At 31.2% G+C, this 15,903-nt stretch overlaps 7 protein-coding genes and 1 long non-coding RNA gene across 13 annotated transcripts; 6 read left to right on the forward strand and 2 right to left on the reverse strand.

Moving 5' to 3' along the window:
* Positions 1 to 3,644: 3,644 nt before the first annotated feature.
* Positions 3,645 to 4,674, forward strand: LOC127067877 (ubiquitin-fold modifier-conjugating enzyme 1). 2 transcript variants are annotated; one of them, XM_051003261.1, is made up of 4 exons: positions 3,645 to 3,900; positions 4,014 to 4,104; positions 4,229 to 4,396; positions 4,492 to 4,674. In XM_051003261.1, exons 1-4 carry the CDS (start codon positions 3,734 to 3,736, stop codon positions 4,576 to 4,578), a joined length of 513 nt encoding a protein of 170 aa, XP_050859218.1. In that variant the 5' UTR covers positions 3,645 to 3,733; the 3' UTR covers positions 4,579 to 4,674. The 2 variants fall into 2 exon arrangements, with proteins under 2 accessions (XP_050859218.1, XP_050859219.1); XM_051003262.1 differs by having other exon boundaries at positions 3,652 to 3,856; positions 3,973 to 4,104.
* Positions 4,675 to 4,789: 115 nt separating this feature from the next.
* LOC127067876 (arginine-hydroxylase NDUFAF5, mitochondrial) lies at positions 4,790 to 6,300 on the reverse strand. The gene is made up of 3 exons (XM_051003260.1): positions 5,484 to 6,300; positions 5,211 to 5,395; positions 4,790 to 5,105 (listed from the first exon to the last, which is right to left on the reverse strand). The coding sequence occupies exons 1-3, from the start codon at positions 6,113 to 6,115 to the stop codon at positions 4,819 to 4,821; spliced, it is 1,104 nt and encodes a 367-aa protein (XP_050859217.1). The 5' UTR covers positions 6,116 to 6,300; the 3' UTR covers positions 4,790 to 4,818.
* A 580-nt stretch (positions 6,301 to 6,880) lies between these two features.
* LOC127068196 (WD repeat-containing protein 5 homolog) lies at positions 6,881 to 8,493 on the forward strand. The gene is made up of 8 exons (XM_051004011.1): positions 6,881 to 7,000; positions 7,067 to 7,162; positions 7,237 to 7,417; positions 7,503 to 7,609; positions 7,689 to 7,832; positions 7,921 to 8,001; positions 8,091 to 8,321; positions 8,383 to 8,493. Exons 1-8 carry the CDS (start codon positions 6,881 to 6,883, stop codon positions 8,491 to 8,493), a joined length of 1,071 nt encoding a protein of 356 aa, XP_050859968.1.
* Positions 8,344 to 14,601, reverse strand: LOC127067942 (CDK5 regulatory subunit-associated protein 3). Of its 5 annotated transcripts, none has more exons than XM_051003417.1 (10): positions 14,458 to 14,601; positions 14,202 to 14,376; positions 13,880 to 14,118; positions 13,494 to 13,767; positions 13,128 to 13,411; positions 12,837 to 13,048; positions 12,601 to 12,772; positions 11,927 to 12,509; positions 11,614 to 11,802; positions 8,344 to 10,338 (listed from the first exon to the last, which is right to left on the reverse strand). In XM_051003417.1, exons 1-8 carry the CDS (start codon positions 14,461 to 14,463, stop codon positions 12,441 to 12,443), a joined length of 1,431 nt encoding a protein of 476 aa, XP_050859374.1. In that variant the 5' UTR covers positions 14,464 to 14,601; the 3' UTR covers positions 8,344 to 10,338; positions 11,614 to 11,802; positions 11,927 to 12,440. The 5 variants fall into 5 exon arrangements, with proteins under 5 accessions (XP_050859374.1, XP_050859377.1, XP_050859376.1 ...); XM_051003420.1 differs by having other exon boundaries at positions 8,344 to 8,447; positions 10,020 to 10,338; positions 11,614 to 12,509; XM_051003419.1 differs by having other exon boundaries at positions 8,344 to 8,464; positions 10,020 to 10,338; positions 11,614 to 12,509.
* On the forward strand, positions 9,144 to 10,589 carry LOC127067949 (uncharacterized). Its single transcript, XR_007782790.1, has 3 exons — positions 9,144 to 9,251; positions 9,665 to 9,887; positions 9,964 to 10,589. It is a non-coding gene; the product is annotated as an uncharacterized LOC127067949 (long non-coding RNA).
* LOC127067945 (uncharacterized) lies at positions 10,663 to 11,512 on the forward strand. The gene is made up of 2 exons (XM_051003425.1): positions 10,663 to 10,896; positions 11,271 to 11,512. The coding sequence occupies exons 1-2, from the start codon at positions 10,749 to 10,751 to the stop codon at positions 11,510 to 11,512; spliced, it is 390 nt and encodes a 129-aa protein (XP_050859382.1). The 5' UTR covers positions 10,663 to 10,748.
* LOC127067947 (basic phospholipase A2 PA-10A) lies at positions 11,582 to 12,177 on the forward strand. The gene is given in 3 exon segments (XM_051003428.1): positions 11,582 to 11,790; positions 11,826 to 11,935; positions 12,011 to 12,177. Coding segments are annotated over 3 exon segments (486 nt in total).
* Positions 14,602 to 14,670: 69 nt separating the features above from the next.
* LOC127067946 (acylphosphatase-1-like) lies at positions 14,671 to 15,702 on the forward strand. Its single transcript, XM_051003426.1, has 4 exons — positions 14,671 to 14,860; positions 14,930 to 14,946; positions 15,158 to 15,267; positions 15,339 to 15,702. Exons 1-4 carry the CDS (start codon positions 14,779 to 14,781, stop codon positions 15,451 to 15,453), a joined length of 324 nt encoding a protein of 107 aa, XP_050859383.1. The 5' UTR covers positions 14,671 to 14,778; the 3' UTR covers positions 15,454 to 15,702.
* Positions 15,703 to 15,903: the final 201 nt, after the last annotated feature.

The following is a 15,903-nucleotide window of genomic DNA, read 5'->3' on the forward strand; positions in this document are numbered from 1 at the left end:
AGAAGTCGGTCAGAGGACCGATATTGTTGTCGTCTCTGGAGCCCGTCTCCCCACCTCGCAAATTTAGTCTAAAATCAAATAAACTGTTGTATAGACGAATTAACTGTTCCTTATTCTTCCACGAATGGTATCCGCGAAAATTTCGAAGTCCACTCTTCGAGATAGATTTTTAAAGTCGCCGAGAGTGCAAACTCGAATTCTGAAACAAAAAAAATAGTACATAATTTCGAAAATATGAGTGATACAATATTGTACTTGCGTAAACTTCTCGTTAATACTAGAAGGAATGGTATCCGCGAAAATTTCTAAGTTCCCTCGTCGGAGTCCAAAACACAACTGAACTGGTGACTGTAGAAGTCGGTCAGAGAACCGATATTGTTGTTGTTTTGCGAAGCCGAGTATCCCCACTTCGCAAGTTCAATCTAAAATCAAATAAACTGTTGTATATACGAATTAACTGTTCCTTAATACTTGCACGAGTGGTATACGCGAAAATTTCTAAGTTCCCTCGTCGGAGTCCAAAACACAACTGAACTAGTGACTGTAGAAGTCGGTCAGAGGACCGATATTGTTGTTGTTTTGCGAAGCCGAGTATCCCCACTTCGCAAGTTCAATCTAAAATCAAATAAACTGTTGTATATACGAATTAACTGTTCCTTAATACTTGCACGAGTGGTATCCGCGAAAATTTCTAAGTTCCCTCGTCGGAGTCCAAAACACAACTGAACTGGTGACTGTAGAAGTCGGTCAGAGAACCGATATTGTTGTTGTTTTGCGAAGCCGAGTATCCCCACTTCGCAAATTTAGTCTAAAATCAAATAAACTGTTGTATAGACGTTGCTTAATACTTCCACGAATGGTATCCGCGAAAATTTCGAAGTCCACTCTTCGAGATAGATTTTTAAAGTCGCCGAGAGTGCAAACTCGAAGTCTGAAACAAAAAAAATAGTACATAATTTCGAAAATATGAGTGATACAATATTGTACTTGCGTAAACTTCTCGTTAATACTAGAAGGAATGGTATCCGCGAAAATTTCTAAGTTCCCTCGTCGGAGTCCAAAATACAACTGAGCTAGTGACTGTAGAAGTCGGTCAGAGGTCCGATATTGTTGTCGTTTCTCGAGCCCGTCTCCCCACCTCGCAAATTTAGTCTAAAATCAAATAAACTGTTGTATAGACGTTGCTTAATACTTTCACGAATGGTATCCGCGAAAATTTCGAAGTCCACTCTTCGAGATAGATTTTCAAAGTCCTCGAAAGTGCAAACTCGAAGTCTGAAACAAAAAAAATAGTACATAATTTCGAAAATATGAGTGACACAATATTGTACTTGCGTAAACTTCTCGTTAATACTAGAAGGAATGGTATCCGCGAAAATTTCTAAGTTCCCTCGTCGGAGTCCAAAACACAACTGAACTGGTGACTGTAGAAGTCGGTCAGAGAACCGATATTGTTGTTGTTTTGCGAAGCCGAGTATCCCCACTTCGCAAGTTCAATCTAAAATCAAATAAACTGTTGTATATACGAATTAACTGTTCCTTAATACTTGCACGAGTGGTATCCGCGAAAATTTCTAAGTTCCCTCGTCGGAGTCCAAAACACAACTGAACTAGTGACTGTAGAAGTCGGTCAGAGGACCGATGTTGTTGTCGTCTCTGGAGCCCGTCTCCCCACCTCGCAAATTTAGTCTAAAATCAAATAAACTGTTGTATAGACGTTGCTTAATACTTCCACGAATGGTATCCGCGAAAATTTCGAAGTCCACTCTTCGAGATAGATTTTTAAAGTCGCCGAGAGTGCAAACTCGAAGTCTGAAACAAAAAAAATAATACATAATTTCGAAAATATGAGTGATACAATATTGTACTTGCGTAAACTTCTCGTTAATACTAGAAGGAATGGTATCCGCGAAAATTTCTAAGTTCCCTCGTCGGAGTCCAAAACACAACTGAACTAGTGACTGTAGAAGTCGGTCAGAGGACCGATATTGTTGTCGTCTCTGGAGCCCGTCTCCCCACCTCGCAAATTTAGTCTAAAATCAAATAAACTGTTGTATAGACGAATTAACTGTTCCTTATTCTTCCACGAATGGTATCCGCGAAAATTTCGAAGTCCACTCTTCGAGATAGATTTTTAAAGTCGCCGAGAGTGCAAACTCGAATTCTGAAACAAAAAAAATAGTACATAATTTCGAAAATATGAGTGATACAATATTGTACTTGCGTAAACTTCTCGTTAATACTAGAAGGAATGGTATCCGCGAAAATTTCTAAGTTCCCTCGTCGGAGTCCAAAACACAACTGAACGTGTGACTGTAGAAGTCGGTCATAGATCCGATATTGTTGTTGTTTTGCGAAGCCGAGTATCCCCACTTCGCAAGTTTAGTCTAAAATCAAATAAACTGTTGTATAGACGAATTAAGTGTTCCTTAATCTTCCTCGAATGGTATCCGCGAAAATTTCGAAATCCACTCTTCGAGATAGATTTTCAAAGTCCTCGAAAGTGCAAACTCGAAGTTTGAAACAAAAAAAATAGTACATAATTTCGAAAATATGAGTGATACAATATTATACTTGCGTAAACTGTTCGTTAATACTGGAAGGAATGGTATCCGTGAATATATCTTTTAAACGAGGCGATGGCACGAATTGCGAACATTTACGCGTGAAAATCGTGTTTTCAGTAATCGATTGATATATAAATTGATGGTGTACGTTAGAATTAATATACTAATTACCTGTAATTAACGAGACGATGAAGCTCCGATGCTACCGGTACCACAGAATAATTCAAAATGGAGGAATCATTGGCCACAAGGATGTATACACAATATGCCGCTTATGTAGTTGCCCCCACCACAATTGGTAATTTCTCGATCTATTATATAAAAATATCCAAACATTAACAATATGATATACGAACTTAAAAGTTGTTCAAATAGATACTTTATTAGTCTAAACTCTCAAAATTAATCATTATAATTCGATATCTATAGGAATAAGGATGAAAAACATGAAAAAAGTAAAGAAAATTCATGCGCGCGCATACAATTATTTTTCATTCGAACATCTTTTATTTTCGATGTTCTCACTCTTTTATGCATGAAAAAAATAGAAAAAATTCATGTTTTTATTATAGATAATTTGAAAAAGTAATATTTCTTAAAATTGTTATTTATAAATATTAAACAATATTTATACATAAATATTAATAATATATATATATATATTTTTTACGATTCAGGAATAGTCAAAAGTCACAAGAAATATTCAGAAAGTTGCAATGATATTTATGTAAAAAAGAAATCACTTGAAATACGATGAGAAAGAAGAAGACTTTAATCTACATTAATTAGACACTACTGACCTATATAAATTTCGAGAAGTATTGTCTTACTGACCTATATAAATTTTTGAAAAATTCCCGCTGTCAGTTGCAAGATAGCCGATAAAAAAATTCTTTCGTTTTTTCCACACATACGTTACACACATATACAGGAATAAGTATAATCTAATCCAACAAAGAAGGTTTTTAAATACATTTGTAGAACTACTGATTTATGTAATTTCTTGAAAAAATTCTGTTTTCAATATAGGTAGTAAAAAAATACATTTGCTTGCTTAAATGAAAGTTCGTTTGGGTACTTCTTAGATGGCGCTCAATAATCAACGTGGTGTTATAGTGTCAATAATTATTTGAGAGTAGTACTGATTTATTTTGTTGTAAATTATAATGGAAGATGAACTGACAAATAAAACATTAGCAGGTATTCCTTCGTTACAAATAAAAGCTGGACCTAGAGATAAAAATTTGTGGGTACAACGATTAAAAGAAGAATATCAAGCATTGATTACGGTAATCATATGTATTCTACTTTCTAAACATGAGAGTTTCCATATGTTAGTAATTTTAAATAATATTCTGGAATATTCATAATGTTACTAATATAAATATTCTCTTTTTTCTTATAGTATGTCAAAAATAATAAAGAATCGAACAATGATTGGTTTAGGTTAGAATCAAATAAAGAAGGTACAAGATGGTTTGGAAAATGTTGGTACATGCAAAATTATTTAAAATATGAATTTGAAGTAGAATTTGATGTTAGTATTTCATTTGTCCTTAATGTATATTATATATATTATAATACAGTTATAATGCGGTTATAAAATTTAAGTACAATAGTAATGTTTAATTAATAGACAACGAATATTATATAATTGTTAGATCCCTGTAACGTATCCCTCAACAGCACCTGAGATTGCCTTACCAGAATTGGATGGTAAAACAGCAAAAATGTACAGAGGTGGAAAAATCTGTTTAACAGATCACTTTAAACCATTATGGGCACGTAATGTACCCAAATTTGGTATTGCTCATGCCATGGCTCTTGGTGTATGTATTTTAAATACTAATTTATAGTTTAATATTATAACATATTATTATATCAGAAGAGTTATTTTTTAATTGATTATATTTTTAAATTGTAGCTTGGACCATGGCTCGCGGTAGAAATACCTGAACTTATACAAAAAGGAATAGTAGTGCATAAGGAAAAAAATGAAGAAAAAAAATAACACATACTTTATATAGATTAAATAATTAGAAACAAAAGAAATACTTGTATTTTAAATGATAATTGTTAAAATAATGTGTTTATCACATATGCTTTATATATCTTTTTTATTTTAAATGAATTACCTGTATATATCATTCCTAATTACACGGTTATATGTATTTTAAACACTTAAACAGTTTTATATACTTCATTAATATAAACAAATGCTATTATATTAACAAGTATTTTATTTACATATTTATTTATCTTCATCTATTTTTATTTGTGTGTTATCTTTTATTATTTTATCAAGTTTATGCAAATCTTTAAGAGATACCTGACCTGTACCTCTTTGAAGAGGTTTTGGTTGAGATGGATGTGGTTTCCATCCTAATAGATAAATAATTTGAAATGTACTAGGTATATATGGAGTTCCATCTTCTCTAGTTTTTCCATATAATTCTTTATATATAGCAGCAGCTGCCATTAAAGTGTCACGGTTTAAATGAAGTTTACGATTTCTTGCTGCATTGTTTTCTGCCATTCCTAAGACAATATAATAAATAACAAAAGAGTATTGTAAAGTAATTGTTTTAAAAAGTATCATTAGCATTTTTAATATTAAATTGTTTAATGAGTGAACATATGTACCTTTCAAATCCCACATAAGTTCAAACATGGAAGGGTATCCTATTACTATCTCATCTGTATCAATAGTTAACATAGTAAAATTAGCTCTTGTTAATAAAGATCCAATATCTCTAATCTCCGTAAAAGGAGATATGTGTGGTGAAATTCCTCCTTCTCTTTCTAATTCTGCCAATTGTAAAGAACCTCTAGTAATGGTACCAGAATTTGAGGAAAGGACGAACAAAATATATGTAAAAATAATGTTTATTTAAAAGAGAAAATTAATCAATTAACCTTAATTCATATAATGTTTCTCCTCCAAATATTGCAGCCATAAAAACTCCATCCTGTTTTAAACAATTATTAATACTTTTAAAGCACCCAGGCAAATCATTGACCCAATGAAGACTCAAACAACTGATGATAAGATCTAAACTATCTGGCTGATATATCAGTTCTTCTTCATCGATGATTCTTCTTTCAACTTTAATTCCTTCATTAGTTTCAGCTTGATTTAATGCAGTTTGGCTCATGTCCGTTAGAATTAATTCTTCTACGGATTCTTTTAAAATGTTTTTGGAAACATGGCCACGACCACATCCAAAATCTAAAGCTTTTTTAAAAGTCCTTTTTATATCAAATATTCTATCTGATAATCTGTATCCTACTTCGTCTTTAATATAATCATACAATTTAACATCAGAAGCATTCACAGCACGTTCTCTTTGCAATAGTTTAGCTTGTCTATCAAAAATATTCATGCTACTGCCAGGTGGTAAAGCAAATGTTGGAGTGAAAGTAGTTATATTACAAATACTATTATAATTGCTTAAGCCATTACATTTTAATTTTGCACATAAATCACAGCAATCAGATATCGTTTGTATTAAACGTTTTTGTTTATTGAATGATACTATTGAGATCATTATTTTAAAATATGATGATATAAGTACATTAACATAAAAGATAAAAGTTTTTTGGAATATATTAGAGTTTATAGTAAACTTGATACAATACACTATATAATCTAAAATAATAATATAAAATTAATAAACTAAAGTATTTACACGTTATCCATATACAGTTGAACAGTTTCTACCAAATTTATAATTATTTATTATGAAACTATCGACTGATGGTATACATATATGTATGTACATTTCATTACGAGATGGCGTTGAAACTTCAGTTTTCGATAATCGAAATCACTGAGTTACAGTCGATACGAAGTGCACTTTAACGATAATTTCACGTTTTACAAAAATTCGAAATACTCGAATGATATATCTTTTATAGATTTTTTTTTTACGAAATATTATTGCAATATTCTTTTATTTTTTTTTTAAAATGTATAAGAACAACAATAAAAGAGAGAATAAACATCCAGTAAAGCGTCAACATCAGCAACAGGAAGGTTTAAGTCAAACTAATTCTGGTTCGTAACATTCAAATTTATATTTAATCGAATATTTAAATCTTTTTTTTTTTACTGTAACAAAGAGATAATACGTATAATTAATTGTAAACATTTGAAGAAACTGCAAATCCGATGTCGGAGATTAATAACCAAAGAAATGTTAGTATCTATAAAATTCAAATTATGTTCCGAGTATACGGAATTAATGAACAACATGAAGTTTTAATTTATTATTTTGTCTTTTAAGAATACAAATCCCTCTACCATGTTGAAAATGGATTATTTAACTGAAAGAAGAATATCGCAAGCTGAAATGGAAAGGCGTTATACTTGGCTACAAAAAGCTAGAATGAGCATCTTATCGACAAAAGATCGTTGCCGTATCATTCATGAGGTTTATTTAAAAAAAAAAAAAATCTTTTAATCTAGCTCTTTGTTAATAAATCTATTTAATATTTAGGTTCGTTTCCCTGATAATTTCAACGGTCTTTACAGCGCACGTTTCTCTGAAAATGGTGAGGTCATGATAACGTGTTTTGGAACAGGCGGTATTCAAGTATATAATATTATATATAATTTTGTATTTTATTCGATAGATAAAGTAGTTTTATATATTATATTAAAAAATAGATTCGAAGCGGTGAAACTGCACAATTGAAAGCGACATTAAGAGGCGGTATGGAAACTTCGTTTCCAATTATGTGCTGTAGATTTCATCCGAGAAGAAAGAATATTTTTTATACGTCTGGCGCATGCGGTAATATTTTTCAATGTACGACGGACAAAAACGAAATTAACAAATTTATTTTAGGTGGATATATTTTCAATTATCGAATTTATATAATGCGAATATATATATTTATTTATTTAAATTTATAATCAGAAAATTTATTTAGAACCGAAGAACGAAGTAAATACGATAGACATTAATGCCAGTGGAGAATATTTAGTTAGTGGTGGCAAAGATGCAGCTGTTAGAATTTATGACTCTGAAACTGCAAAGGTAAATGAAATTTCGTCGTTCTTTTTATCTTTGTAATATGTATATATATATTTTTATACAATAATAAAAATTTTACTAGCTTATAATGACGTATCAAAAAACTGAGTCAGACTTGTTGCACGATAAAGTTACGAGATATCATCGTATGAGAATATTTGCTGCGAGGTTTCATCATATTTATTCGGATTTAATTATTACCGGAGGCTGGGATGATACAGTTAGAGTAAATTTCTAATACAGAGCTAATAGTACACATTTCTTTCATGGTACAAAATCAATTGCAATATATCTCATTGAATTATTTTTTTTAGATTTGGGATATCAGAGAAGGCGGTGGATCCATTAGAACGATCAAAGGACCCCACATCTGTGGCGATGCGATTGATTTTCGAGTAATAATACAATCACGTTCTAATATTATTTATATTTGTAATACTTTCACACACATATTTATCTTGTTTGAATATTTACTTCTTTTCAGGAAACATATATTTTGACGGGTTCTTGGGTCGTTCGTGAAAGTCTCCAAATTTGGGATTTGATGAGTGCTAAATTAATCGAGACAATAAAACCACGAAACAGACCTACCACCTTAGAGGGTGAATTTCTTTATACCGTACAGTACTTTGATGGAGATCCTTATGGCGAACATATACTTGCTGGTGGTTCTGGTACCGGTGCTGTAGAAGTGATTAATATAAAGGAACAAAAGGTTGGTTATTACGTCTTTCGGCTCGTATTTATGTCGCTTTATTATTTGACCTTTTGAGTAGGTAGCAGATAGTTTCAAAGTAAATAAACCAATCGTTGCGTTGGACAGCAATGGAACTACGATTGTCTACGGAGGTATGGAATCTGTAATTAGGCTTGGTAATTATAGTTAACAACAAAATCTTAATTAACTTAAAGATCACATCTCTTATATTTATGTATGACTATTTCAAAGCTTATTTAATAATGTATTTATGTTAGTTCTAACTTCCTATATAGAAGAATACAAAGAAGTATAGCAGCTTAATTAATATAATTTAGGTCGAATAACATAAGATTTAATTTCGTTTATTATTCTTTCTCTCTCTTTGCTGTGAATTTCTCTCATCTTTTCGTAGCCCGTTACGTTAGTTTTTTTTTCTCACGGCATACAATCTCCACAAGATAAGATTGATAAATATATTTGAATATAGTCTTATATAGTTGCACTGTTGAAAACACGACTCGAATGTGTTTCGAAGGAATTTCGATGTGCCCTGCAAAGTTGCGGTACGATGCGCCTCGTTACACAGATAGGCCATGTATAAAGTGTCGGTCATTGACGATTTCGTATGTGTATATATATAAATGGTGTGTATACACACACATGTATACATATACATATATAATTTTGTATTTACAAATGCAAAATAAAATAATCTTGTATTCTAATATGAAGAAATAAAAATATTATACCATTTACTATAATTATGCGCAGCAATTAGAAAAATGATAGAAAACTCAAAAATTTTGTTACTAATCATGACTTTTTCAGAGCCTGATGTTTATATTTTCGTCATAACGCGTTACCTGGAGTAATCTACAATTGCAATTACCATTGCATTCTGAGCGACGCGACGTTATTATCCGATGTCACAGTCATAATTATGAGGTTTGAAAGAATGCTAGACTATCACAACACAACGCTTAAAGCGTATCAAATGTGACGTTAGCTCGTGTCAGATGAGAAAAATCATTGACATTAGATGTTATTTATACCACTCGTCAACGTAAATTATTTTCGATACATTTCGTTCCTTTGTTCTAATTACCCACATTGGCGAGTACGCGTAAAACACTTTACGCTTACTGATCATGAGAGTGTACCGTTAACACTTGCCTAAACTTTCATTTTAGAGGTAGTACATATTTGAAATACGTTTACCCGTATTTGCATATTTAAATAACCATGCTTCCAGAATTATTACGTATATGTATCCGTATCATTTTATTTTCTAAATGTTAATATATCTTCTTTATTCTCTTTGGAACAATACTTGGAACTGACGTTGATTTTACGAATAGATCCTATGAATTAGCGGACCAAATCGGATCGGTTGATAGGAATTTACAATCCGTTTCCTGAACTAGTGCTTCATTACGTATAAAAGTATCATGAGAGAATGGCGTATTGAACTATTTTTTATTTAATACGAGACTGCAAAGCACATTATATTTTATGGTTGTATATAAAAAATTAATCGATGATATCTTTGTTCTCGGAGAAAGTTGACTAAACAAAAAACAGGTAACAGCGAAAATCGCGAGATCTTTTTAATTTAATAAGCTTGTCATCTGGTTGTAAGTGCACTCTGATCTTTCAGGTTACTGGAACGAAACGTATATTATATGAAGGAAAGAAAAGAAAAAATAAGATTACCTTTGACCCGAGCTCGTCAAGAGAGTGAAGCCGAAGAGAATGAACGTATGAAACGGACGTCGTTGGAGAATCGAGCTCCTTCTCCTTCTTCAAGGAACTTACGACGAAAGTGTAACAGTAGGTTTCTCAAAGCATCAACTAGACGCTCCCTGTTCGCTGGAGATGAACAAGTTTATCCGATATATGGAGACGTACGAAATCAGTCGAAGTTAACAACGCATTGCTGCACGCTCTGTCGAGAGTTTGGTGGAAGGAGAAAGTCATCCACCTGGTAGATAGATAGATCTCTACCTTTTGGATCATCATTAAGTCTCCAGCTCTGCAGTAGAGAAGAGACAAGAAAAGAGAAAAATTCTATAGACCTGTTTGTTGCAAAGAAAAATATAATCTCCTCGAATCGAGGACTCGTGCTAGTACTCAATTTGATCAAAGTATTATATCGAGTGTTAGATATTTGAAAACATGATATCGGTGTCTATCCTTTTGCGAAGGAGTCATAGTGTACAAGTGTTGTATTCTTCGTTTTAATTCAAACGAGTTTACTATTCAATAATTATGATCTTGAAAGGATGAATTGTGTCAATGAACAATGTGTAATATTTATATGTAATATTTATGTGTAATTTATGGTAATAATCGTACATCGTGAAATGCCGAAAAAATTCGAAACGATCGGTAGATGACACGAAGAGACTCGAATCGATTCGAAATTGTTGTCTCTTTGTAATTATGATAAAAACGTATCTGATGCATCTCACAAAAATTGATGTATCCTTGGACGCGGTAGCGAAGCGATTCGCTTGCAAGCGTAAAGATATTTTGCCTTTAACATTGAAATTAATTCTATTTGTTACCGTCTTTTATTGCGAGGTTCGAGGTATGTATGTATCCGTAAGACTCAAAGTTTAAAAAAACGATACGATGGAAAACGACACGTACATTTTATTTAGAAACTTTACAAAGCTATAATTTGAAATTCTGAATGAGCTCCGATTACTTTTTATACCTTTACAGATCTCGAACACATTACTCACGCGATGCGATTCTTTTGATATTTCTAAAGGAGTGTCACGAAAGCGTAAAATGTTCATGTACTGAAAGTAAATTATAGTGGAATACGGGATGAAATATATTTTTACTAGATAAAATATATAACGATAAGGAATATACGTTATTTCTGTCGTTTTCCAATCGCCGAATATAATTAATCTTATATATTAATTTTCATAATAATTTATTTTGTGTGTACAGCTAACGTAACACCATATACGATAAGAAAAACGAGCCTTGGCTTAATTCGTAGAGTTCATCGCGACGATTCTAGTATCAAAGGGCCAATCGTTGATTGGCGCCAAGAGAACCAACGAGTGGAACATACCGAAGATCTAGAAAATTTAAGATCTTCAAAAAACACGAATGAAAATGTACATTTTGATTTATCATCGCTTTTCAATGCTGCCAAAAATATTACGAAAGCTGACAAGACGATGTAAGTATATTGTTTTCTACAACGACAAAAAGTTGATCTACTGTTTAAACGTAAAAAATTAATATACAAATCCATGGTTGTAATTAAAAGCGGTGGTGAACTTACGAATCATACAAGATTTAAGAGAGGTGTCATTCATCTTTACAATATGGTAGTGTGTGCTACAGGATGTAATCCTTTGGTATATAAAGGATATGGTTGTTATTGTGGCTTCTTAGGATCCGGATATGTCATTGATGGAATCGATCGGTATATCTTTAATTTTGTAATATAAATAAAAGTGTTGTTGTTTTCCTAACGAAAAAATATTCTTTTAGGTGTTGTAAAATGCATGATTGGTGTTATGATGCTACAGAATGTCCTATATTCATGGAATATATAGCACCCTATTATTGGAGATGTTATCATGGTCACAAACCTGTATGTGGTAGGTATATCGTTAGTTATATCTTAGTAAAATTATTGTAGGTGATATAGTAGATCGTATTTTTTTAATTTGTAGCCGTTGAGCATGGTAAATGGGGAGGATCGGGATCGTGTGCACAACGTTTGTGCGAATGTGATAGATCATTAGCAGAATGCTTGCGCCGCTACCCTTGTCCAACTACAAAAGCTGTTTGTACTTCATCACCTTGGAGACTAGTACAAAATCTTTTCATGATTATGTAATTTCACGTACTGTATCAATCCTCATTGAGAAACTAGTATCACTATACCAAAGATAGATTTTATAATGCAGCGTAATAGTTCTCTATAATGTATTTACAGATTGCACGTCTCTTAACAGCAGCGTTTACCTCAGGAATTCATATTACAAAAATATAAAATATGATTTTGTTTTAGTTTACTCTTATTTCATGAGTTAACAGTTCGGAGAATAGCTATGTATATTATTTTGTGTAAGTTTTACTCAACGTATAATTTAATAATTATTACAAAACAGAACCTCCTCTTATGTGCACAGTTCTATTTTGATATTTCTTTGAAATATCTTGTTCTATCTGTAAAAACGTAAGAGAGTTTATTGTTTATGATTATTACATATCATAGTGTATTTATCAAAGATATTACGATAATAATTTTAAATATTACCTCAGTTTGTAATTCTTTTATTCTTTGTGCTGCATGATTCAATAGAGGCTGCAGATTTATTATACGTTCTTCTGCTTCTTTTCTTTTTTGTAAACAAGTGTCTTGATATTTTAACATCCTCTCAACCATAGCTAATTTTCGTTGTAGAGATAATGTTAATGTATCTGCATAACTACAATAAATATTTTTCATTTATAAATGAGAAGTATATATTAAGAAAGGAAAATGTTATTTACCTTGGAAGATTTCTGATAGAGTATAAATGTTCATATTTGCTATCAGACATGTCAGATATAATATTTTGCATTCTGTCCAACATACTTTGTACGCTTTGTAAATTAGAAAGTTGAACAATTTCTGATGCCTCTTGCATGTGACTAAAGGTTACCAAATTTTCCTTACTTTCTTGTTGAAATTCATACAAGCGCATTTTCAAAAATGCTTCCAACTAAAAATTAACATTTGTTTATAGTTTCTTCTTAGAATATTTGACAAATTAAGTGTAGTGAATTAGTTATCTATCTTACTTCTAATAAATCATTCATAAAGTCTATCATTGTTTGATGTTCTAGAATAGTTGGAGAGTGGAAGTCTACTGTTAGTTCATCTTGTAAACGTATCAACTCTACATCAGAACTCTCGCACGTGATGTTATCTGTATAAGAATCATTGCTTTCTATTCTTATGTCATAAGTATCCTCTGTTTGTTTTTCATTACTATCTTCTACAACAGTGATGTTGAAATCAGAGTCAGATGTCAACTGTGATGAATCTTTTTGTAGAAATTCTGTTGCTGTAGTATTTCCTTTTGCTATAAAAAAAATGTAATATTTGATTAAGTGTTCATGTAGTATATATACTTTTAAATTTAAATCTAAATTTTGTTAACATACCTATCACATATTTTAAACATTTCATACTATCTGCATTAATTTCTTTTCCATTTGTAAATTGTATATATTCTTCATAAAAATTAACAATATCACTGAGAGATTTTGTTTTTTCTGCTATCTTTGTACAAATTTTTGGTAATTCGGTTTTAGCAGTTTCAGCCAATTCAACTCTGATATTTTTTCCAGAAATATCTAATTGTTTACACAGAGCATCGAATTCAGCTTTTGCTGTTCTTTCTGATTTCTTATGTTTTTCTATTTCTTTTTCTAAATCCTACAGAATATAATTTCATATGTCAAAATATATCATAAATGGAAATATATATATATATATATATATATATATTTTGATTATAATATGTTTAACTCATTACAGAGTGACTTACATTTTGCATCTGCTGTAATTTCTGAATTTGTTTTTTTAGACTGGGTATATCATATTTCACAATTTTCATCAACATTTGCGCTGCTTCTGCAAGGTATACATTATCCCTTTCATACAAAGACATAATTTCTTGCCAATCCTTCATTCTTTGTGATCCATATCTCCCAAACATATTTTTGGTATTTGCTTCGGTTTCTTTTAAAATTTCAACCAATTTACGGCAGTCAAAATAATTGATATCTATGAGAATAAACATGAAAAATATATAGACATAAAAATTTGTAAGGATAAAAAACAAAATCATATTACAAATTCATCATTACCAATCGTAGATAATAAACATGCTACATCATCTCGAACTGGCATGTCTTTTATGGCATCAGTTATCTTCTCTCTAATAATTACAGCTTTCGAATACCAATCTTTTTTACAGTGTCTTCTACTGATTAGCCATTCTAACAATCTACCAACATTAATATCTATGGGAATATTTTGTTCCTGAAAGACAAAATGTTTCAAAATTCAAGATGTGATTACAATAAGTTTTCTTTTTTATTAAAATAAAATTTATTAACTTACATTCATGATAAATAATATGTATTTTAGTTAACTATAATATGAATACTGTAACAGCTGCTGTGATTTACTTCAACTTTGATCATGAGAACTGTCAGCTCAATTCAGTTCAATCATGAACTATTAGCATAAAATAGACGTTGAAAGGCACCATCTGCAGAACAAAGAAGGAAGGTACAAATTCTATCTTTATTTTACACGAGGATTCTCATCTGTATTATCAGTATTTTATGTACAAGAAAAGAGACATAATTACACATTAAGCATTTTTTTAATACATTTAAACAATTGACAGCTTTACCTTCATTCATAGTGATTGTTTTTATGATTTCTCGTCAATTTATAACGTCTGCTAAAATGTCTAAGCTGTTGTCATTAGATTTTGAAGTATTTGGAACAGTTCAGGGTATGTTATAACAAAAATGTATTAAATCAACGTAGAAATATTAATTAAATTTTTTATTTATATTTTAAGGTGTCTTCTTCAGAAAGGTATGACGAATCTCTTTTCAAAGATCTCTGGAGCACATATGCCGATTTAAATTGAACATTTGTATATATAGAAAATACGAAAACTATTGATTTTTGTATAAATTTACGTCTGTGACTTTTTTTTTTTTTTATAAAATTATATACTAAATTAGATGCTTATTTATTTAGTTCTGTATTAAGATAAGAATTTTTATTTTATTTGTTAATGTAGTATACTCAAAAGAAAAGTCAGGAGTTAGGTTTAAAAGGCTGGTGTATGAATACCGATAATGGAACTGTAGTTGGACAACTGGAGGGTGAATCAACAAAAGTGGAAGAAATGTACTTGGAGATCATATTCAAGCAATTTCATCGCATCTTATATTTATTAACATATTTTCAATATTTTTTAGGAAACGTTGGTTGCAATCTACAGGAAGCCCTCAGTCAGCCATCGAGAAAGCAATATTTCGGAATGAAAAAGAGATCACAAAACCATCCTTTACAAGCTTCGATATCAGAAAATAATTTTTGAAAGTAGGAAATTAAATTGTTAGAGTTGCCTTATTTATTTGGATATCAAGATTTCTTTTGCCAATAATGCAAGATTATTTATCCTCTGCTTTAATCGCACAATGAGAAATATATCATAAATAAAATTACAATAACATTGCTTAATATAGTTTTAGTATAATTTTTAAAAGTTTAAATATCGAATTTTCTTTTTATCAAAAGTTAATATCGTCAGGAGGCAATAAACATTAAATATTATAATCACTAGTTATTATAATTATTTCTATCGCCCTTCAAAGTGATTTATAACAATCGAGAGTACAAATTATCTTGATTCGTGATTATCTCGTATGTTCAAATAGCCCGCGTTAGTTGAAAGCGCTAGCAGATGTCGCTGATGACGGCAGAGGTGGCGCTATTGTCAGCGCATGCGCAGCGAACCAGTTGCGTAGTTGCGTTTCGTGT

The sequence above is a fragment of the Vespula vulgaris genome, chromosome 12 (genome assembly GCF_905475345.1).
Source record: "Vespula vulgaris chromosome 12, iyVesVulg1.1, whole genome shotgun sequence".
Classification (NCBI taxonomy): domain Eukaryota; kingdom Metazoa; phylum Arthropoda; class Insecta; order Hymenoptera; family Vespidae; genus Vespula; species Vespula vulgaris.

What these genes read in the sequence shown, in the direction of transcription:
- LOC127067877 (XM_051003261.1), top strand. Translation starts at nt 3,734, where the DNA reads ATGGAAGATGAACTGACAAATAAAACATTAGCAGGTATTCCTTCGTTA. An exon ending in AAACATGAGAGTTTCCATAT is followed by an intron (nt 3,901 to 4,013) that starts GTTAGTAATTTT and finishes TGATTGGTTTAG; the next exon opens with GTTAGAATCAAATAAAGAAG. An exon ending in CTCATGCCATGGCTCTTGGT is followed by an intron (nt 4,397 to 4,491) that starts GTATGTATTTTA and finishes TTTAAATTGTAG; the next exon opens with CTTGGACCATGGCTCGCGGT.
- LOC127067876 (XM_051003260.1), bottom strand. Translation starts at nt 6,115, where the DNA reads ATGATCTCAATAGTATCATTCAATAAACAAAAACGTTTAATACAAACG. An exon ending in GAAACATTATATGAATTAAG is followed by an intron (nt 5,396 to 5,483) that starts GTTAATTGATTA and finishes TACCATTACTAG; the next exon opens with AGGTTCTTTACAATTGGCAG. An exon ending in ACTTATGTGGGATTTGAAAG is followed by an intron (nt 5,106 to 5,210) that starts GTACATATGTTC and finishes ATATTGTCTTAG; the next exon opens with GAATGGCAGAAAACAATGCA.
- LOC127068196 (XM_051004011.1), top strand. Translation starts at nt 6,881, where the DNA reads ATGGATTATTTAACTGAAAGAAGAATATCGCAAGCTGAAATGGAAAGG. An exon ending in GTTGCCGTATCATTCATGAG is followed by an intron (nt 7,001 to 7,066) that starts GTTTATTTAAAA and finishes TTTAATATTTAG; the next exon opens with GTTCGTTTCCCTGATAATTT. An exon ending in TTAATATAAAGGAACAAAAG is followed by an intron (nt 8,322 to 8,382) that starts GTTGGTTATTAC and finishes CCTTTTGAGTAG; the next exon opens with GTAGCAGATAGTTTCAAAGT.
- LOC127067945 (XM_051003425.1), top strand. Translation starts at nt 10,749, where the DNA reads ATGATAAAAACGTATCTGATGCATCTCACAAAAATTGATGTATCCTTG. An exon ending in CTTTTATTGCGAGGTTCGAG is followed by an intron (nt 10,897 to 11,270) that starts GTATGTATGTAT and finishes TTGTGTGTACAG; the next exon opens with CTAACGTAACACCATATACG.
- LOC127067942 (XM_051003417.1), bottom strand. An exon ending in AATTACAGCAGATGCAAAAT is followed by an intron (nt 13,768 to 13,879) that starts GTAAGTCACTCT and finishes TATATTCTGTAG; the next exon opens with GATTTAGAAAAAGAAATAGA. An exon ending in TCTATCAGAAATCTTCCAAG is followed by an intron (nt 12,773 to 12,836) that starts GTAAATAACATT and finishes TATTTATTGTAG; the next exon opens with TTATGCAGATACATTAACAT.
- LOC127067946 (XM_051003426.1), top strand. Translation starts at nt 14,779, where the DNA reads ATGATTTCTCGTCAATTTATAACGTCTGCTAAAATGTCTAAGCTGTTG. An exon ending in TCAACAAAAGTGGAAGAAAT is followed by an intron (nt 15,268 to 15,338) that starts GTACTTGGAGAT and finishes AATATTTTTTAG; the next exon opens with GAAACGTTGGTTGCAATCTA.